Genomic DNA, 22,341 nt, shown 5'->3' with positions numbered 1-22,341 from the left:
ATTTTTTTTTCTTGGTGGTGGTAGTTATACTGGAGATTAAACCCAGAGGTATTCCATCCCCCAGCTCCACCCCCAGCTCTATTTTATTTTTTTATTTTGAAACAGAGGCTTGCTGAGTTGCTGAGGACCTCGCTAAGCTGTGAAGCTGGCCATGAACCTGCAATCCTCCTGCCTCGGTTTCCCATGTGCTGGGTTTATGAGCACGAGTCACAAGCCAGCTTTTTTCCTTCTACTTTAGCTTTAAGAATTGTGAGTCCTACCTGGTGCAGTAGCACACTCCTGTAATCCCAGTACTTGGAGGAAGCCAAAGCACGCTAACTTTAAGACACCTTGTTTCAAAATAAAGAGCAAAATAGGGTTAGGGTGTAGCTGAACCCAGGCAGCACATAGCTGGCATTCAATCCCCAACATCAGACACACACGCAAAGAATTATATGAGTTCTGGCCGCCAATTTTAATTGTAAAAACCTTCTATTAAATTGCATAAAAATATACTTCATGTGATCTTTGAAAGTTAGACATAGAAAATCAAAAGGTAACCACTCATCGATTCAATTTCCTATGACTGTAGGACTGCTGCTCCCCTCTTACTACCTCAAATGCAAGGTGCAGTACTCGTGGGTGTTTTTGTTTTTGTTTTTTACAGTACTGGGGATTGAACCTAGGGATATTCTCTTCTGAGCTATACCTCCAGCCCTATTTTTTATTCTTTATTTTGAAACAGGGTCTCACTAAGTAGGTAGCTGAGGCTAGCTGCGAACCTGGGATCCTCCAGTCTCCGCCTCCCAAATACTAGGATTACAAGCGTGCACCACCAGGCCTGGCTCTGCATTACTCTTTCCACAGTAACTCAGAAGGTCACGTGAAGGTCATTGTGTAACAAAAATGCCTGGGCCTCCAAATCCACATCTGTACCGCTTCAGTGAAACTTGTCGGAAAAGCCACGGGTTTCATAGCCAGCCCCGTTATCAATATATTGTATTTCACTTATTCTAAAACGTTCTGAAATCATGATGCATCTTACGATCGTGGTGTCTGAAAATTATCTTTGACAGTGCGATAGTTTCCTTGACAGTTTCGCAGTGGTACAAAAAAGAATGACGGGTCTTACAATCGATGGCTATCTTACACTGAGTAAAACAGAGGCAGGCTCGAGGTGAGCGCGCCCTCCCTCATTCCCCGCGGGAGGACTCCCGAGCCGCCCCAGCCCCAGCCTGAGAGTACCCCTCGGCTCAAAAGCAGAAGCGCTAGGGCCCCACTGCTGGGAGAAAACGAATTTAACTCACACGCAAAGACAAGAGGGGCCAGTTCTCCACCTGTGCGCCGTGCCACACGTGATCAGAATCCAAACCAGTGCTTTCCTTCCAAAAGTTTTTCTTTTTCTTTTTTTTTTGGCAGTACTGGGGATGGAACCCAGGGTCATTCTACCTCTGAGCTACACCCCCTGCCCTATTTTTTTTATTATTATTCTTTATTTTGAAACCGGATCTCACTGAGTTGCAGAGGGCCTCACTAAGTCCGCAAACCGCGATCCTCTGGTCTCAGCCTCCCGAATGCTGGGATTACAAGCGTGCGCCACCACGCCCGGCTTTTCCAAAAGCTTTTAATTGACCCTGGAGGATCAGAGGAAGAGAATCATCCTCAGAAAGACTGAGGCCATGAGCTATGGACCAGCATGGGGCTTCGTGAAAGGGAGACACGCTGCAAGTTTAAACAGTAATTTGTGCGTAATTATCCTTGCAGCTTGACACAAGATAGTTAGATGGAGTAAATTAATCAAAGTACAAGTTGCGCTGGCAAGCTCCAGTGCCTTGCTTCTCCTAAGGCCAACCTGCCACGGGCGCCGAGGCTACAGCTCACAGCCACCAAATCGCAGCTGGCAGGTGACGGCCGGAGAGGCAGCAGTCCGAGGGGCGGGCCGAGGGAGGGCTGCTGAGCGCTGCAACGGAGACCTTAAACACAAGATCCATTACAGCCTCCACACCCATCGCCATTTGTACATCACGGCTGGAAATAAATCCTCAGGAAAGCGGCCTTTCATATGCCTTGCCCAACACAGCCAGCCAGCCAGCCCGGGGCTAAGTTCTCTACCTGTATGTGCTCACTGAATCTTTGCAAAACCCCTAGAAGGTGGGGACTAGTATTACCCCCATTTCAAGATGTAGAAACTGAGACTCAAGACAGGCCAGGTAACCTGCCCGAGGCCACACAGCAAATAAACTCTGAAGCCCGGACTGGACCTTGTTGGCTGCACAGATTGGGCCTGGGGGGCTGTGTTTCAAGGGGGGGGAACATTTATAAAAACAAAATTTCATTTCCATTTCTTTTGAAAAAGATGGATCAGTGTAAGTATGTCCCCTTGTGCACGAGGAGGCAGGTCCCACGTGAGTGACACGATCTTGCTGCCATGCAAACACAGTGCCCTGGCGGACACACAGCTGGAAGCAGCTGGGCCAGGGGACAAGTAACAGCTGGCACAAAAAAGCTGGAGAACACGCCCTTGATCTGCACCCCCAAGCCACAGGCGCACGGCGTCCTTGATTGCACCCCAAGATGCACAGTGCCCTCATAAAGAGGCTGGAGAACATGCCCTTGATCTGCACCCCAAGACACAGGTACACGGTGCCCTTGATCTGCACCCCGAGACACAGACGCACGCGCCCTCATGAAGCCAGCTCGGGCAGGCCAACTCCCGGGGCCTCTGTCCCACTGGCTGGCAGAATGAACACACGGGACAGCGCAGGCCCTGAGCCAGCCAGTGGCCGGGCCTCTGCGGAGCCTCTGTCCCACCCAGTCCCCGTCCTCCGGGCTGCACGCTCCCCACCAGCCACGCGCGCTGTGGTCTTCAGAATGCTTCCCTTTTCCTTTCTGAGGAAGGCGTTCACAAGTTTTACATCCCAGCAGCTCTAACAGGCACCCTTCGTCCAACCAAGTCCTGACCAAGACTGCACGGAAAACCACTTCTGAAACACTAACAGGCATCTCAGAGAGGTCAAAAGGGCGAGGCGAGGGACACAGGTGAAGCCTTGTGGGACACGAGCTGAACCCCAACTCTGGAAGCCAGAGTGAGAAGATGAAGTGGCCCCAGCAGCAGCCCTGCCCCGGGCCCCGGGAGCGCCCGCGCAGGCAGAGCTGGAGGTGATGCTGTGCCATAGAAACAAGCCTACTTCTAGACCTACTCATTTTAGCTCTAAGATTCTTCTTTTTATACCTAGGCTAGTCATGGCTTGCAAATGAAATGGACTTGACATACTTCTTTTTTTTTGGTGGTACTGAGGATGGAAGCCCTTCTACCTCTGGGCTACAGTCCCAGACCTATTTTATATTTTATTTGGAAACAGTGTCTCTTAAGCCAGCTCGGCTGGCTTCGAACCTGCGCGATCCTCCTGCCTCTGCTTCCCAAGCGCGGGGATTACAAGCGTGCGCCACCACACTGGGTGACATGACATACTTTTAAACTATATTGTTTTCGCTTGAATATTCCATAGGAAACTTTTGAAGGTGTAACAGACCAATCCCTGCAAACTGTACTATATTTTAAGAAAGGTGTAAATATTAAGAAAACGCTCATCGGTTTTTTTTAAGAAACCACAACTAACAATACTTATTCCTCCATAGCACTGGCTCTTACTTATTGATGCCCCATAGCCCTGAAAGAATCTTAATGACAGCCAGAGAGTGGGTTCTTCTGTGTGTGTGGTACTAGGGATGGAACCCAGGGGCCTTCCTCCTCCGGGCTACACCCCCAGACCTATTTTATATCTTACCTGGAAACAGGGTATCACTAAGTTGCCGAGAGGTATCACTAACCTGCTAAGGCTGGCTCTGACTCTGCGATCCTCCTGTCCCAGCCTCCCGAGTACTATATTGCAAGAGTGTGCCCCCGTGCCCAGCCGGAAGTGCTCTCACAGAAAAACGCACCCACGTATATTCATGGACCCAAGGGAGGCCTAACCCCAGACGCCACGTTAGTAACACCAGCCCAGTGCTTACATCGCTTCTACCACACTGCTGCCAGTGGCTGCCAGAGCCACAGGGATGGATGCGAATGGGGCGAAAACCTAGACCAGAGACCCTTCCTATGGTCCCGAAGGTTTGGGGAGCTAAATGACACTTTAACAACTCAAATTTTAAAAAAGAAAAACATGTGAAAATACACATATGGATGCAAGCACATCAGGAAATCACAGCTTACCTAGAAAAATCCTCCTTTACTGCGGCCTTATAGTCAGCCCATCGTATACTTATAAAATGAGAATGCTGCCAGGAGCGGTGGCGCACGTCTGTAATCTCAACAGCTGGGAGGCCAAGACAGGAGCATCACAGGTTCAAGGCTAGCCTCTGCCTCAGGAACTTAAAAAACAAAAGGGCTGGGGGTACAGCTCAGAGATAGAATGCCCCTGGGTTTGAAATATTAATTAGTTAATTAAAGAAACGAGCATATCAGGAATGACCTTTGTGGTTTATATCAAAGTTCAGGAATTCATACACTTCATATAAAGTTAAGGAAACATTCTGAGATTCTGCCTAAGAGGAGCCCTCACTCTGAAGATGGCGCCCGTCCTCTAGGGAGCAGCTGCAGGCTCCACTGCACGGGGACCAGAGGCGGAATGGAGGATGGGGAGCGGAACCAAATGCGCGGAGGCTTTGCAACCCCGCGCGGCCTGGAGACCCAAGGCAGAGCCACTGAATTGCGGTAATCCCAGTCCTTCCCCAGGAGATCAGGGCCCCGCCCAGCCTCAGAGCTAACTGTTGAGGGGCTGAGACCTGCCTAACAGAGTACCGGCCACTCTCCTGAGGCCGAGGCGGCACAGAAGAAACAGGTCGCAAGAAGACGTAGAGGAGAACAGAAGCCAGGCGGGTGGCTCGGGCCTGTGGCCCAGCACTTAGGAGGCCGAGACAGGAGGACCAGGCAATTTAGGAACACCCTGCTTCAAAATAAAAAGGGCCGCAGTGTAGCTTAATGGTAGAATGCTATCCCCAGTACCAAAAGGGGAAAGAAAGAAAGAAAGAAAGAAAGAAAGAAAGAAAGAGAGAGAGAGAGAGACAGACAGTGTACATTTAGAGGGAAGCCTACAGCAAAGAGCCAATGCCCAGACTCCTCAGCCCAGCCAGGTAGATCCCAGCTGAGGCCGGCAATCCTCAGGGAGGTCTCTGTGGATAGACCCCGGTCACACGGCCACGCGACTCCGCAGGCGGTGCTGCAGCCACTGGACAGTCCAAACAAAATGGAAGCCACCTGGCCAGACAGTGACGGGCAGGGCCTGGCAGATGGCCACAGTCCCCAAAGCACCTTGCGACTCCCGGATGGGCGGTGTCGTGCTCACACACCTCTCCGGCCCACCCCTCACAGAAGTCCCCTGAAAAGGAGCCCTGGGCTCCCAAAGGGCTGCGCTCACTTGGGTTGGCCTGTATTCTCCTTAAAGGTATATTTCTTATTTTCCTCAGTAAATCTCCATGTCTCTAGCTGACACGGGCTGAAATTCCTTTTCATCACGTAAGCCGAGGCCCCTGCCCTGCCCGCCCCGAGTTGAGAAATCAATCTTTCTCCGTGGCCAAGCTGCTCCGTATTCTGAGCTCCTGGCACTCCACCACCCTGGGCAGACACTCTCCTCAACCTCGGTTTCTAGCTCAGGAGACAGCAGCAGAGAGCCCAAGGTCACTGGCTGGGAAAGCCAGAAGCGGACTGTGAGCCCATGATTCACCTCCACGACGCGCCCGCCCCTGGGTTTGAAGAGACGATGCTCATCTACACTCCCGGAGCCGAAAAGGCCAAAAGAAGTCTAAGGCGCTGCTCCAACTTTCGATTTACCCTTTATTTGCCCTTTTCCTATCTGCCTCAAAATAATCAAGATAATTTGCCTTCTGTTTCTATCCCCAAACTAGTTTAAAAACAAAAAACACCTTAATATGCATTACCCTTCAGCAAGCCAACTCGTGAGTAGACTGCATGAGCAGCCAGCCCTCCCCGCAGCCGTGTGCGCCGGGCGGCTCCTCCCGCCTGCGGCGCCCGCCCGTGCTCCTGACCTCCCCCAAACTCACGCTGCATCCAGGTACATCACTGTGAGGACAACGGGGCTGGAACCCAGGGGCGCTGCACCTCCAAGCTACACCCCCAGGCCTATTTTATTCTTTTTGATTTTGAAGCAGGGTCTTACCAAGTTGCAGAGGGCCTAAGTTGAAACGGCTTTTTTTTTAACTCAAAGCATCTTGTTAGTGTCTTCTGATGGGCCTCGCTGGATGCTGGAGAGGCGCTGGTGAACAGGCCACATGCACCCCGTCCAGGCAATCTGGGTTCCGTGCCGTCATGTCGCAGTGTGGGCAGTCTAGAGAGGGGCTGAGCAGCACACAGGGCACCCACCCCACTCAGGAGGAGTCAGAAAAGACTCTCCCAAATGCGTACGCAAAAATGGGGCCGATCAGACACGCAAAAGGGGGCGGAGCCTTCTGAGCAGGACCTCAGCTCAGAGGGCACAAGCAGCAGGGCATATGGAAGCCCAGGGTGCCTCGGTGCCAAGCGAGGACAGCACAGGAGCCCCGGATTATGACAAGCTGCGGCATGGCAAGCACAAGACAGAGTCATAAACACACCTCAGCAGGCGTTATGTGCTCTAGGCTGCATCTTGAAAGGCTACGCTGACTCTGTGTGTGGGAAAGACTGGTGCTGGGGAGAGAGGGAGGCCGGTTAGCAGGCCGGACGCATGTCTTAGAGAGAGGAGCTGGCTCGCTAGTTTAGCAACCCCGAGACCACAGCAGCTGCAGGCAGCGTCAGTGCCCCTCAGGACCGAAGCTCGGGCAGGCTTAGAGGCAGAGCCACTCCCGAGACACCTGCACCAAGGAGAGCTTTGAACCCTTCCTAGAAAGCTGCGTGTCCCCTTGGCTCTGCCTGGAAAGGGCACTCCACCGCTCAGAGGGCGTCTGAACAGGAAAAGCAACATTCCCCACAAGGCACCTCGCTAGAAAATGATTGCGTTCCGGCTGTGTAAGCCGAGGTCCCCAAGTACGAGGTTTTGGCCGAGGATTCCAATGAACTGCCAGCAGGATAATGTGGTTATGCTGTCTGAGCTACTGTGAAAACGCATTAAAATCTCAATGTCTGAGCACATCGGAGCAATTAAAATTAACACGGACTGCTCTGTTTGAGCCGGGAGAGACACGGGATGGGGGCGGGGCCTCCAGAATCTGCTGCTGTTTCGTTTGGGCTGAGGTTGTTTTTTTTTTTTTATTTAACATTTTAAAGGCACTTCGAGCTGGTATTTTTGTTCTCTGAATCAAGCCTAAAGGAGACGTGTCTCCGCTGGCTCCAATTAAGTGTTTTGGGGAGAGGGCACAAGGGACGGAAAGCAAAGACCTGGGGCCTGCCACGTGGCAGCCACGCGCTAGGCTCACTCGCCGCCCAGCAAGCGCCTTCAAACCCATTCTGCAGGCGAAGAGGGTGAGGCTGGGGGGCAGCACACAGACGCCAGGGCGGTGCTTTCGAAGCAGACACTTCTGCCTGGCGCTGCGCTCTCCAACGCTCGCTCCACCATCTTCTGCGAAGAAGTCACGGTTCAGTCCATCTTGAAACTCGGGTCCTTCCAATTCACATCACAGCCGCCACAGATGCTGTGTGATGTTGAATCCACGCGTTCAACTCAGGGAAGCACGCTGAATTACCAAGCGCGATCTTAGACCGCATGGTACACAACTCGTGTTCTGATTGGGTGACTGCGGGGAGGGCCAGGTGGGCGGTTGGCAAATGGAGAGAACACAGGCACCCCAGAGCTGGGCTTGACCAGGCGAGGCCCTGGGGGGCCAGTGTCACGCACCGGCCATGTCGCTCCGCAGGGCTTCCAGGGATCCCGGGGGAATTTAAACTGACCCAGCTGAAGAGTCAGTCGTCTTCCCTAGCCACGGTTTAGCGATCCTCAGCTTCAGTTACCTGCCGTCACCAGCAATACGAAAATAGTCAACAGAAAATTTCAGAAATAAACAACTCCTAAGTTTTAAATTGTGTGTCCTTCCAAGTAGGCGAGGAAATCTCCACCATCCCACGCCAACCTACCCAGGGTGAGAGTCATCCCTCTGTCCTGAGAGTAATCACTCCAGGGCTGCCAGGGATATCAGACTGACTGTCCTGGTATCAAGGCATCTATGTTCAATTTATTTATTAATTTTTGGTGATACTGGGGGTGGAACTCAGGGGCTTTCTACCTCTGGGCTCTACTCTCAGACCTATTTTATACTTTATTTGGAAACAGGGTCTCACTAAGTGGCTGAGAGCCTCACTAAGTAGCCGAGGCTGGCTTCGAACCTGCGCGATCCTCCCGTCTCAGCCTCCCGAGCGCAGGGATTACAAGCAACGCCACCACGCCCGGCTGGCACCTAGGTTCAAGTAGCCCTTATTTTACTTAATTATGAACTGAGGCCCCAGAGTAGTGACACTGGCAAATCAGATATGCCAAAGAGAAGCTGCAAAGTGCTTCCTTTAAGTACAAAGGCCAAAGTACTCAATAAGGAAAGAGAAAAAAAGCCATATGCTACAGTGCTGCAATTGCCAAGATCCTCGTGAGGACAAGTCTCCTCTCCATGAAACTGTGAAGAAATTTATGCTAGTTTTGTGTCACACCTCAAACTGCCAAAGTTATGGCCACGGTGCACGGGAAATGCCCCGTCAGAATAGAAAGGGCATTCAGTTGGAGGGTCTGGTGCCAGCTACGGATACAGAGTCAGGGCAAACTAGTGAGGTGCCAAGGGCAGATCCACCGGGGCACGGCCCATCACTAGGAAGAAATGTGCCGGGAGCACGACAATTAAAATACAGCCAGCTCTGTGAGGCAAGGGCAGTGCTGGGGCCTCCGAGGCCGGGATCAGAGCCTGCTGCGGGGTTAGGCCAGTGCCGGGGCCACTGGCCGGCATCGGAGCCTTCCGTGAGGCAAGGCCGCTACTGAGGCCCCCGAGGTCTGGATTGGAGCCTGCCGAGGAGTTAGGCCAGTGTCGGGGCCAGAGAGGCCAGAACCGGGGCCTCCCATGAGGCAAGGCCGCTGCTTGAGCCAGCGAGGTCTGGATCAGTCCACCGGGTAGCCAGGCCACAACTGGGGCCGTCAAGAGTGGGATCGGTATTTGCAACGCAGCATGCACAGAGAAATATCGCAGAAAATTAAAACCAGATGCTTCCCCTAATCAGCAATAACTAGGAGGAAAGGGGCAACAGGAAGTGGTCGAGCTATAGAAAGGGCCCTATAGTGAAGCAATTAAGGTGACCAATCTGAGGGTATGGAATAGGGGAGGATGGAGCCTCTTTAAAAAGCAGGAGGTACATAAACATATGTATCAAAGTTAATCACCAAACAAGCATGGGATCGAGGGAGGGGGAGAGGGAGGGAATGGGATGGGGACTGGATGAGGGCTAATTGGATGATGTGTGCTTGTATATCCTCTCAAGTCTTATATTCCAATGTGATGTATGATTACAATGCACCAATAAAAATAAATTAAAAAAAAATACAGCCAGCTCTAAAGACACGGGATACTGAGCCACCCGGACACCCAGGCTCAGCTGCCTTTGTGTTCAGACGCTTTCTACCGCTGCCTGCGCCGCTGCGTCACCAGGCCCCCTGGTTGGGGAAAGCGAGGGGGACCAGCAGGAGAGCTGGGAATTACTAAAACCATGTGCTTTGGACAGCTACTCCTCTCGTCGAGTTAGAGGAGTAAATGGAGGCTAAGTTCCCGGAAGGTGAGAATTTATAGGCCTTGTCCAACTGCGTCCAGAACAATGCCTGCACACAGTAGGTGCTCAATAGATGTGTGCTGAGCAAATGGGCTGAATATGTCCTAGCAAAGAGCACACCACCCAAAAGCCCAGCTGGACACGATTACAACTGGACATCGTGCAACGGTGTCTCGGGTGGGATCACCTGCACAGAGCCCGCACAGAGCCTTCCCCTCCAAGGCGCACACAGGCCTCAAGGAGAGAGCCGAGCGCGGCACGCCCAGTGCTCACAAGCAGAGAAGCCTGCCGCTGAAGACGCCAGATTGCGGGACGTAGCCCTCTACTCCCCAAAGACGCACACAAACAGGGAAAAGAGGGGCCACTAGCGGCTCAGGAACCCAAGGGCGGCCCAAGTACAACCCCAGCAGAAAAGACGCACGCGGAGCCAGGCCCCGCTGCCCACCCGAGTCCAGTGACTCTGGAGGCTGAGGCAGGAGGACGGCAAGGTCAAAGCCAGGTCGGCTCTGGGAGAGCGTGTCTCAGAGTCAAAAGTCGAGTAGGGCTGCGGAGGGAGGCAGCTCAGTGGCAGAGCACCTCTGCGCCCGATCCAGCACCACACACACAGAAAAACCTCAAAGTCTTGGTGGGAGGTGGCTGGCACCTCTGTGCACACAGCAGTTCTTTGGCTCATCATGCGAGTCTCACTTTTGTGTATACTTGAGAGTTTTCATAACAAAAAGTTTCATTTCTTCAGGAAGAGAGAAGCGAAGGCTAGACGGAGGAGGCAGCTGGAGGAGGCGTGAGCTGCTGGGGCAGGGAGGCTCCCGGCGCCCATCACCCTCGGGACCGCCTCCGAGGCAGGGCTGTTCAGACCACTCAAAGATGAGGAAACTGAGCCGGGCACAGCAGCGCTCTCCTGTAATCCCCATGCGTGGGAGGCTGAGACAGGGGGGTCCCGGGTTCAAGGCCAGCCTCAGCCACTTAAAGTCACCTTCAGAACTTAGCAAAATCCTATTTCACAATAAAATAGGGCTAGAGTGTAGCTCAGAGATAGAATAGCCCCTGGCAGTCTAATGTCTCTAATGCCCAAAACAGAAGAGAAAAAAGTGGTGGCATGGCCGAGCTCATAGCAGTGGGCGCCTGGGCTCGGGCACGGAGGGTGTGAGGGGCTGGCACCAGCAGATCTCAGGCGCAGGGGGAGCGACACGTGGCTGTAACTTTAGACAGGGCACCTGCCAGGTGGAGATGGGGAGCAGCAGGATTTGGGGGGCCTTCCGCCTGCGGAGCCCGTGAGCGTCCAAGGGCTGGTATCCAAGAGAGTAGGAAGCACAGCCGAGTATGTGGGGAGAGATCGGGCTAGAGACAGCTGGGTGGCACCGCGCAGGCTGGAAAGGGAAGCCCTGTAATCGAGCGTTCTTCCCCAGCCCAGCCCACCAGACGCGGGAGGAACAGGCCCTCTGCGCGCAGCGATGGGCCTCCTTCCCACCGGCCACACGCAACTTGGCATGTGAGACAACTTCCTTTCTACCTAGTATTCCAGAAAGAGAGGAGACATGCCATTTTAAGGTTCCGGTTATATTCTACAGAAAGTTCTGGACAAACCTCATCCGTCCTGAAAAGACTAACAAAAAAGCGCCACAGAGGATCCCCGCTGAGCCCCGACGGCGGCCCCTGCGGGCAGGCCGCCTGCGCCACGCGCCACGCGCCTCCGCAGCCGCCCCGGGCAGCCGGCGCAGCTTCCGAAGACTGCCGGTCCTCTCCCATAGAAAAGAACGAGGCCATCGCAAACCTGACTGTGGCAACGACAAAGTGGCAAGCTCCACAAACCACATCGAGGTGTGCAACTGGCCCGCAGCCTGGAGATGGAAACCATTTCAGCTGCAGGGCGGCCACTTGGTTTTCATTAACATTTACACTTGGCGCACTGCTGAGGCCGGTGCTGCGGGAGGACCTTGCGAGGTAATTTTCCACTGAGCTCCTCACGGGCAGCCTCTATTCTGCCTCAGTGAGATGCTCCGGAGCCCTGACGACAGCTCCCTGCACTTTGGAAACGCTCCTGGATAAGGGAAGAGATGGACAGACTCCTCTCCTGTCCCCACAGACTTCACGTCCACACCCAAGGGACACAGCACCAAGGCCGCCCGACTGTTCCAAGGGAGAGCTGAAAGGGCCTTGAGAGGTCCCGGTCCAACCCTACAGTTTCCCCCCAAGGACACTGTAACCCAGCCGAGGTCACACAGCCGGGCGCGGACAGCCCGGGCCACAACCCGCTCTCCAGAGGGCTCTCCTGAGTGAATGCTGCCCAAAGCGCTGCCTTTCCTATCGAACCGCCCAGGACCAGCTGACGCTGCACACTCGGCACACCTGCGCACTATTCCAGGTACCACAGCTGTGCTAGACTCATTCCGCCGGCTGGCAGCCATCACCAGCCAGAGCTTGCTGGGGAGGCTGAGCACTGGCAGGTCACTCCTTCACCCAGTGGATCGTACTCCCCCCACAGTAAGGTGACCCCACGAGGCTGGCCGAGTGGATGCCACTCCTCCCAGACAGCTTTCACACGGCGGGCGGAGCGACAGCTGCCTCGAAACCCCTGACAGCAGGTGCGGCAGCTCCGATTAGCCTGACTTAGCCAACTCCAAAGGACTTCTACCCACCCCGCCCTCCTAAGCACTGCTGTCAACTCGGCGCACCTAAGGCACACCGGGTGACAAAGGATGCAGATGAAGCGCTAACCTCAGCCTCAAAGAGCTTGTCATCCATTCACCCACCTGACCTCCCATCCTTCCAAATTACCCTCTGGAAACCCACCCCAATCGCGAGATCCCAGGAACCTCTCTCATGTACGAGTAGCACACCTACACTTCTCAGACACTGACAGTGCAGAGGTCCTCAGGGCGCTCCGCCACGCACCAGCAAGCCAGCAGCAAGAGCGCCACAAGCTAAAAACACCAGAGCTGCCCCTGACTCTCCCTCGCCCAGTGGGTTTAAGTGCAAGCCTGCTGCGCCAGGCGCCTGGGGTGCTGGGGACGCCCAGTAAGGAACAAGAAGGACACTGCACCTCCCTTCTGGAGCTCATGGCTTACCCTCCAAAGGGGACAAGGGCCCCACGGGAAAGGCTCCGCAGTGCACTGCAGAACTGCTTCAACTCCGTCAGCAAAGGCAGAAAGACTACCCTCAACTAGGGACGTGGGCGACAGACGTCACGGTAACCGAGCCACGAGGGTGCCGATTATGCCGAGTCTAGGAGGGGACGGTGGAGGAAGCGCCTTCAGGTTGTTAAGTGCATTCCCTTGGAGTAAAAGTTACTCTCGCTGGGCACGGTGGCGCACACGCGTAATTCCAGGACTTGGGAGGCTGAGACAAGAGGATCACAGGTTAGCAGCCAGCCTCGACTGCTTAGTGAAGCCCCCGCAACTTGGTGAGACCCTTTTTCAAAAATAAAGAATGAAAATATATATATATATGGCTGGTGGTACAGACCTATTTTTATCCTGAAATGGTTTAAAGTAATGGTCAGCCAGGCGTGGCGGCAACACTTGTAATCTCAGAACTTCAGAGGCTGGGACGGGAGGAGCGCAGGTTCACAGCCAGCCTCAGCTGCTTAGTGAGGCCATCCGCAACTCAGTGAGACCCTGTTTCAGAATTTAAAAAAGATAATGAACTAGTGCTGGGGGTGTAGCTCAGAGGTAGAATGCTCCTGAATTTAATCCCCGGTAGCACACAAAAATAGATAAATAAATAAATAAGAAAATAAATCAAGTACACGGGAGAAGCTAGGCACCACGGTACACACCTATAGTCCCAGCTACTAGGGAAGATGAGGCAGGAGAATCATTTGAGCTCATGAGTTCGAAATCAGCTTGGACAACATAATAAGATGCTTAAGCAAAATAAAAAATCTATGGGAGGCCACGCGTAGATCATGTGCAAATACGGCGCCATTTTATATAAGGGACTTGCGCATCCATAGACTTTGGTATCCTGGGCGTTTGGGGGAGGGGTCCTGAAGCCAGTTCTTGACAGACACCGGGGGACAACTTTATAAAGTAGACTTCTGCCAAAAACAAATGAGCAAAGTCAAAGCTAGACATAAAAGCCTGGTGACAGACGCTGGAGCCCTTAGAACGGGACCTTCAGGATACGCTGGGCTGGCTCTCAGCACGTCTGAACATAGTAAGTGATAAAGGCTACACTGACTGTTTTATAGCAAGAACGGCGTTGATGCCAATTATTTTTCGCCCTAGTCAAGAGAGCTTGTCATCCTTCCACAGAACAATTATCTATCGGGGCCTAATGGTTAAAAGCTAAATTCTTTCCCCAGTTCAGCACGAGAAAGTGCTGCTCACAGCAATCTGACATCATTTCCCCAAATTAGATTAATTTTTAAATGTGATATTCTCACAATTAGGCTAACGACCATGTAATTAATATTCTAACCGACTTTACAGAAATTAGAAAAAGCCCCTACAGAAAAGAATTAGTCATTAGGCATGCACAAGCCGTTCCTATGGCCAAGAGCACATAAAACAGAAAGTTTGCCGTAACGGGCGGTGTCAGAGCCCTCCGCACCTCCCTCGGTCCTCAGCCACAGCGCGGAACGCTGACGTCAGCAAGTTACCCCAAACTTCACTTACCACACTCCTGCACTGACTGGTTTACACTCTTGGCGAGAAAATGATGAATGGTGAAGCTTTAGCGATTCAAAAGCTCTTTTCATTTGTGGGAGAGGCAAAACAAACACATATAATTAACTGTTCGCTCCTTCCACGTCGCCAGCTGAAATGAGAGCGCTGGCTGCTTCCTCGAGGCTACTTCCTTGGGGGGGGGGGGGTGCAACCTGAACAAACAGCGCGTGCATCGTCCCGACGATGGACCACGAAGGGGAGAACGTTCCCCATCGCTGAAAGCTTTCAGCGACACTGGCCCCAGCATCGAGCTTCTGAGGAAACCAGGGAACTGAGTCGGGAAACGCAAAGTATCGTGGAGCTGGGCAGCGCGGAGGTCGGCTCAGAGGCCTCTCCTGACCACTCCCTGCTCGAAACACCAGGGAGCAGTGAGGATGCAGGGACTCCGCGGGGCCGCCCCACCCCGCCGGGGCCCAAGCCCATGCCTCCTCACGTGGTCATGTGAGACCGATCATCTGTGATAAATGTCTACACAGTTTAACATGTAGCATGTCCAGGGCAAGAGGCCCGTTTACATGCATTTATTTTTTTCTTTTTGCAGTACTGGGGATGGAACCCAGGGCCATTCTACCTTCAAGATACACCCCCAGTCTTATTTTTATTCGTGTGTGTGTGTGTGTGTGTGTGTGTGTGTGTGTGGTACTGGGGTTCCTGGAAACCTTTCTACCTCTGGGCTACACTCCCAGACCTATTTTATATTTTTTTATTTGGAAATGGGGTCTCTTACGCCAGCCAGGCTGGCTCCGAACCAGCGCGATCCTCCTGTCTCTGCCTCCCAAGCGCGGGAACTACAAACGTGCGCCACCACGCCCGGCTTATTCTTTATTTTGAAACAGAGTCTCACTGAGTTGCAAAGGGCCTCACTAAGTAGTAGCTGAGGCTGTCCGCGAACTGCGATCCTCCTGCCTCAGCCTCCCAAATGCTGGGGTTATAAGCGTGCGCCACCACGCCCAGCCCATGCATTTCTTTTTAATACCATCCCTTTTCCACTTTGGGGCCAGGGTGAAAGTCAGGGACTCCTACTTTAATAGATGCACAATTAAATTCAATGAATAATTAAATTACCCTCATTCAAAAGTAAAGTGTCATCTTTCGATGTGAGACCGGGCATTCCCAGGGAATGTCAGCCACTCGTGGTTTTGAGACGAGCCAAAAGGCCTCCTCTCTAGACAAGTCTCACAACAACTTCACCCACATGACATATCAACACAGCTCCCTTACCCACACACCAAAACACACTTTCTACAGGAAGTCCAACCAGCAGTAAGTCGCGCCACACACCCACCGGCCAGACTCTACTCGTCACCAGGCAAAGTTATGACCAAGCCTGCCCCGGGAACACCAGGATGCTCACACAGGACAGTCTGAGAGGACCGGCCATCTGTGATGGGCTGGGACAGTCCCACGTCCAGTCTCCGCAACTGCAAAGTCAGAGATCATATCTGTTCTTCCTCGTAGCTCCTCTGCTCCGGTTTGGATGTGTTTAAGTGTGTTTCCAGAGCGTCACAGGTCAAAAGCATGACATCCTCTTAAGAGGTGGGGCCTAGCTGGGCACAGTGGTAATAATCTATACATCAGTACTTGGGAGGCTGAGACAGGAGGATCACAGCTTTGAAGCTGGCCTCAGCAACTTAATGAAACCCTGTTTCAAAATAAAAGCCATGCGTGGTGGCATACGCTTGGAATCCCAGTACTTGGGAGGCTGAGACAGGAGGATCTCTCTCGGGTTTGCGGCCAGCCTCCGCAAACTCCTGAAGCCCTCCACAACTTAATGAGACTGTTTAAAAATAGAACATAAAAACTGGGGGGGGGGGGGGTAGCTTCGAGGTAGAATGCCCTTGAGTGCAACCCCCAGTACCGCAGGGGGGAAAAAAGAAAGAAATCACAGAAAAAAATTCTGCACAAGAGAAAAACTGTCGAGGCTTGTCTGTCATCCAAGACCCAAGAGTGGACCAGGAACAGGAGGAAAAAGACATGGAAAATGGAGCGGGCCTAACAGGACACGACCGGTAACAGTAAGGACAATCACCTGCAGGGACGTAGCAGAGTATAGCGAGATGCTTCTGAAACACTTGCTAAAGCATTCTCTAGTTCCCTAGCAACAGCAAAACACGCACACCAACACGCACACCAGACGACACATCGCAGGCACGCACAAGGAAGTCAGCAGTGAGCAAACCATGTCCAGGCCTATGAGCCTAACTGCTCCCGTTTTGTTTTTTGTGGTGCTGGGGATTGAACCCAGGGGCTTCTACCTCCGAGCTACACTCCCAGCCTGTTTTTTTTTTTTTTAATTCTTTATTTTGAAGCAGGGTTCACTAAGTTGCAGAGGGCCTAAGTAGCTGAGGCTGGCCACAAACCCAGATCCTCCTGTCTCAGCCTTCCAAATACTGAGATTACAAGTGTGTGCCACCACGCCCGGCTTTGCTCCTGTTATTTATTTATTTATTTATTTACTTATTTATTTATTTGTGTGTGGGGGGGGTGGTAGTAGGGGCTTTCTACCTCCAGGCTATACTCCCAGGCCTATTTTATATTTTATTTGGAAACAGGGTCTCACTAAGTTGCTGAGAGCCTAAGTAGCTGAGGCTGGCTTCGAACCTGCGCAATCCTCCTATCTCAGCCTCCCCAGTGCTGTGATTATAAGCATGCACCACTATACCTGGCTTTACTCTTGTTATTTTTAAAATTACCATTTAGTTTTCCTTTCACGATCACCCTAAAGTCTATGCCATAGGCTTGCCTGCTGAAGGAAGCCATGAACGTCAAATTCTATGGAGCATGTTAAGAACAACATGGGCTCTCAAATATTTAAAGAGTAATCTCACAGACAGCATTCTGCGATGGTTTTCCATCAATGACAGGGAAAAGATAATACAAAAACATCAACAATGTGAATGGCTAAACACTTACATCACCAGTTAACTTTCCAGAGTCGTGAACCCCTAAGAATCTGATGAAAGTGGGGACACTTTGCCTAGACAAAAATACCACAACATACTGCATACAATATCAAAGTGTTCATGGAAGCCGCTCCCTACTCCCTGTCTCCTGGTTAAATACTTACAATTCCTTTGTAAAGGTAATAATCTGAGTATCATTATGTATCCTCAAAGACTTAAAAGGACTACAAGATACATTTAGACAGCAAGATTCTAAAACTTCCATCTCTACAACCCCCTTGCTGAGTCAAAAATAAAAAAGAAATCAAGGCTTCCTCTCACTGTCTGAACTTGTGGAGGCCAGCCACCCTCGGCTCTCCCCTGTCAGTGCCATTATGTCATCTCTTACCTTGTTGGACCACTTGTAGGCCTGCAGGAGCTGACTGTAGAGGGGAGTTTTGTCCTGCACAGGATCCAGGCTCAGCAGCCCGCTGTTATGGAGAGGATGATTCTCGGATGGCTTGCCCACCAAGTTGCTCAGGCGTTCCAGCTCACTGAAAAGGAAACGGGCAACGCAGATGAACCTGCGTCCACTTCAACTCCAGTGAAGCTGGTCACGACAGGCAAGGGCTGCTCATCAAAGCGCCAGCAGGAGTCTTTTAAGGAGAAATACGGAAGTATTTGTATTTGAAAGGTAAAAAAGTTCAGGAACCACCAAGAAGACCCCTAGCTGGGGGTTTATCTTCATTGAAAATCGAACTCCCTGGTGGTGTTCCAAAGCAGAACACAGTTAAGGCCGCGAGAATCAGTAAGATTCCTAAAATCAGGATTGAACGGCTCGAATCAGTCTCTGCGGGGGGCGGAGACTCTGAGATCCTGCAATGAGGTGTGACGCCGCCTCTCACTGAGGGTTTCCAGACCCACGTGCGGATCACTACATCTGGCAGAACAGCAAGTACCTGAACAAATGATGATTATTTATCATTCACATAGGGATACACTTGACATGATGCTTCACAGATGGTGAAACTTAGCAAAACAAAGAGGAGATCAAATAAACAAATGGAATGGGAAGACACCACCGAGGGGGCTGTGTCAAACACACACACTTCCGTCTAACAGGAAAATGCTGGAGACGCTCTGGAAAGAGAGCCAACGGCAATGGCACGCTCCGGGGGCTCGTTCCGCGGGGTCAGTGCCCACCTGCCAACGAAGGCTCCCCAGGAACGGCGCCTCAGGCCACGTTCTTTCTGGAACCTTCGGATACCTTCTTGGTACGACTATACAAAGATTGAAAAAGGCAGAGGGGGAATGTGAACATTTCTAAAGTTTCTAAAATGGCGAAGGATTAGAATACCTTGACCATCACAAAGCGAGGCGAATCAGAGCAATATGGGAACGAAAGAGAGGAACAAGCTAGCGCAGCCCCTCAAACAAGGAAAGTAGTAACCGGAGCTGGGGACCGCACCCCAAAACAGCAAGTAGCTGTGGGAGTCGAGGGGGGCTATATGACTTATGGCAGCTACTGAAGGCAGAGAAAAACACACCCAATATAAAAAAAGGTCCAACCAGTCCAGAAATCATAGTATGACTAGCTCACCAAACACCTTCCTCTAGCCAGGTGTGGTGGCACACTCTTGCAGTCCCAGCATTCGGGAGGCTGAGACAGGAGGATCGCGGTTCGCGGACAGCCTCAGCTACTTGGTGAGGCCCTCTGCAACTCAGTGAGACCCTGTTTCAAAATAAAAATAAATAAATAAATAGGGCTGGGGGTGTAGCTTGGAGGTAGAATGCCCCTGGGTTCCATTCTCAGTACCGCCAAAAAAAATAAAATAAAATAAAAAGCGCCCACCTCTACTAATATCCTAAAATTTTAACCTTCCCGGGAAGGAATGACTCTCTTAAGGGAAGGAAGGCAAGTTCAAAACCTAAGCAACCAAGAAGTGCCTGCCAGCTGAGCGTGGTGGTGCGCACCTGTAATCCCAGTATTTATTGGGATTGAACACGGAGATGAGACTCAAGCAAGCAAGCAACACGTGCCTGTAATCCCAGTACTTGGGAGGCTGAGACAGGAGGACTGCAGGTTCCAAGCCAGCCTCAACAACTTAGTGCGACCTTATTTCAAAGTAAAAAATACACCAGGACTGGGGTGTTGCTCAGAAGTATAAAGCTCCTGGGTTCAATCCCCAGTAAAACACACACACACACACACACACACACACACACACACAATTGTTGTGGGGGGGGGTCACAAACATAAGTGATTAGATTCCCTAACAAATTAAGAGACTGGTTCTACCTAGGAAGAACTAAGCAGGAGCAATGAAAGCGACTCCACAGTGCTGAGCGGGTGGTTTGGGAAGGGGTAGGGGACGAGGGGACGACAGATTAAGCCCTGCTCTGCCGCGTTAGGAGTGAGATGAGCGGGAACTGACGAATTCCAGGTTCAGGGACGTGGAACTGGGGCTAGTCACACCCGGTTCTCTCGCTTGGCTGTGGGGCAGCGCTGATCAGGTCCTGTAAGCAACAGTCCTTCCAGGACCACTGGACCTTACAGTATATACGGCCTGAGCACGGGGCGGAGGTCCCACAGGTGAGACACCTGCTAAGCTCAGGGAAGTGGGAGTTCCCGGGCAGAGCACGCCTCTGGTCAGAAAGGAACGCTCGGGGCAGGGATCGAGCTCGACTGAAAGCAGCCAGGACTAGGGGCCGAGAGGATGGGGACGAGAGAGGGGGCCGGGAGGAAGGAGTCCCGGAGGGGCTGGCAGAGACTCGGAGGGGGCGGGCAGAGAACGGGGCGCGAGGAAAAGGCCGGGCAGCCCCAGACCGGGGAGACCCGCGTGGGATCGGCGCGGGGTGGGGAGCGGCGGGGCCCGACCCGGCCCCCTCGGCCGGTACCTACTTGAGGTCCCGGTTGACCGAGTGCAAGTTGTCCTGGAAGTGCGCGATGAAGGCCTTCTCGCGGCCCTCCAGCGTCTCCTTGTTGCGCATTCCGTCCTTCAGGCAGTCGAACACCCGGCTCACGCTCGAGCGCAGCGCCTGGATGGCACTGATGGCCTGCGAGAAGGCCTCCAGGTTCACCCCGACGCTCAGCACGTCCGCCATGTTGCCGCCGCCGCCGCGGGCTCTCCGGGGCTGCGCGCGCTGATGACGTAGGCCGCAGAGGCCTCTGGGAAATGTAGTGCGCGCGGCGGCCGGGACAGGGAGCCGGCGCTGGCACCGTGGGAAACAGGGTGTCGGTCCGCTCAGAGCCAAGACTGACCAGCTGGCCAGATCTCGACTTGGGGAAGTCAGGCTACACTCTAGTTGCCTTAATAGTGGGTGGCAAAGAACTACAGAAAGGGCCGCGTGCCCCCCAAACTTGTGCTCCTGGGAGGCCCATGGAAAAGAAGTGCTCGAGGCAATAAAGCACCCCGGTGCAGTAAAGCCTCCTAACCCTCTGGAATGGGATGCGTTTACCTTAGCCGGGCGTGGTAAACGCGTTCTCAGTACGTGGGGAGCTGAGACAGGAGGACCGCAGGTTCGAAGCCAGCCTCGGCAACTTAGTGAGACCCTATTTCAAAATAAAAATAGGAGCCGGGTGTGGTGGCCCACGCTTGTGATCCCAGCAATCGGGAGGCTGAGACAGGAGGATCTCCGTTTGCGGACAGCCTTTCGCAACTCAGGGAGACTGTTTCAAAAATAAAAAAAAGACTAGAAAATAGGGCTGGGGGTGTAGCTCGGAGGTAGAATGGCCCTGGTACAGCAAAAAAATAAAATAAAAATAGGACGGGGTGTGTACGTTGTAGGTAAAATGCCCCTGGGTTCAATCACCAGTACTGCACATACACATACACACACACAAAAGGCTTATATTCATAAATAAAGGGGAAGGCAAATGTCTCCCGACAGTAGAATGCCAGCCAATAAATGTAGAAAGGATGATAAAACTAGAAAACCGCTGTTTGGTGACCATTAGAATAATCGATTCAGGTACAAATCAATAGATAGTAAAACTAGTTGGGCAAGTGTGACAAAAATAAGAGGATTTTTACATAGTCTTAAAGTATCCTTCCCCAGGATACGTATTAATTACGGAGGGGAAAATAAAGAGCCAACCATTTGCTGCTGGGCGTACTTCCAAGAGAATTAAAAGCAGGGTCTCAAAGAGATCATTATACACCCAAGTTCTTAGCAGCATTATTTACAATAGCCAAAAAGTGGCAGTAACCTAAGTGGCCATCCACAAACGAACACATAAACAAAATGCGGCATTATCCAGAGGACAGAGTACGATCCCGCCTTGACAGAGCGGGAAGTTAGAGCCAGTTGGTCGGCTCGGAGGCTCAAGCAGGAGACCCAGGCTCGTAGCCAGCCTCAGCAGCTCAGTGAGGCTCTCAGCAACTTAGCAAAGGCTCTCGGTAACTTAGCAAGACCCTGTTTCTAAATAAAAAATAAAATAGAGCTGGTTGTGTAGTTTGGAGGTAGAATGTCCCTAGGTTTAATTCTAGAACGATAAATAAATAAATAAATAAATAAATAAATGGGGTGTAGCTCAGAGGTAGAATACCCCTGGATTCAATTCCCAGTGTCAAAAGAAAAGTTCTGACATATGCTACTCTGATGAAGATGTGAAGAAGTTCTGTAGACTAGTTAATATGTAGTCAGAGACAATTCAGTGAAGGAACCTTCAGGGTCCTGTGTTAAGTAAAATAAGACAGTCACAACAGGACAAGTACTCTGTTATTCTATTTATTTATTTATATGGTACTGGGGATGGAACCCAGGGGCATTCTACCTCTGAGCTACACCCCCAGCCCTATTTGTTATTTTTTATTTTGTTTTTTGTTTGTTTGTTTGTTTTGGTACTGGGGTTCCTGGAAGCCCTTCTACCTCCGGGCTACACTCCCAGACCTATTATTTTTATAGTTTTTATTTGGAAACAGGGTCTCTTAAGCCAGCGAGGCTGTCTCCGAACCAGCGCGATCCTCCTGTCTCCGCCTCCCAAGCGCGGGGATTACAAGCGTGCGCCACCACGCCCGGCTTATTCTTTATTTTGAAACCCGGTCTCACTGAGTTGCAAAGGGCCTCGCTAAGTAGCTGA

At 52.1% G+C, this 22,341-nt stretch overlaps 1 protein-coding gene across 2 annotated transcripts in view; it reads right to left on the bottom strand.

Annotated features, from left to right (window-relative positions):
* The window catches only part of MED27 (mediator complex subunit 27), a gene marked incomplete at both ends in the record, with an annotated part of 189,797 nt that extends 169,434 nt beyond the window's left edge, over window positions 1-20,363 (bottom strand). For both annotated transcript variants that reach the window (XM_080709500.1, XM_080709501.1), the window contains 2 exons: window positions 17,668-17,812; window positions 20,161-20,363. In XM_080709500.1, coding sequence (XP_080565626.1) covers window positions 17,668-17,812; window positions 20,161-20,363 — 348 coding nt within the window. The remainder of the gene's footprint in view (window positions 1-17,667; window positions 17,813-20,160) is intronic.
* Window positions 20,364-22,341: the final 1,978 nt, after the last annotated feature.

The sequence above is a fragment of the Muscardinus avellanarius genome (assembly GCF_963383645.1).
Source record: "Muscardinus avellanarius genome assembly, chromosome: 13".
NCBI classification, from domain to species: Eukaryota; Metazoa; Chordata; class Mammalia; order Rodentia; family Gliridae; genus Muscardinus; species Muscardinus avellanarius.
This window is presented reverse-complemented; position numbering and strand designations above follow the sequence as displayed.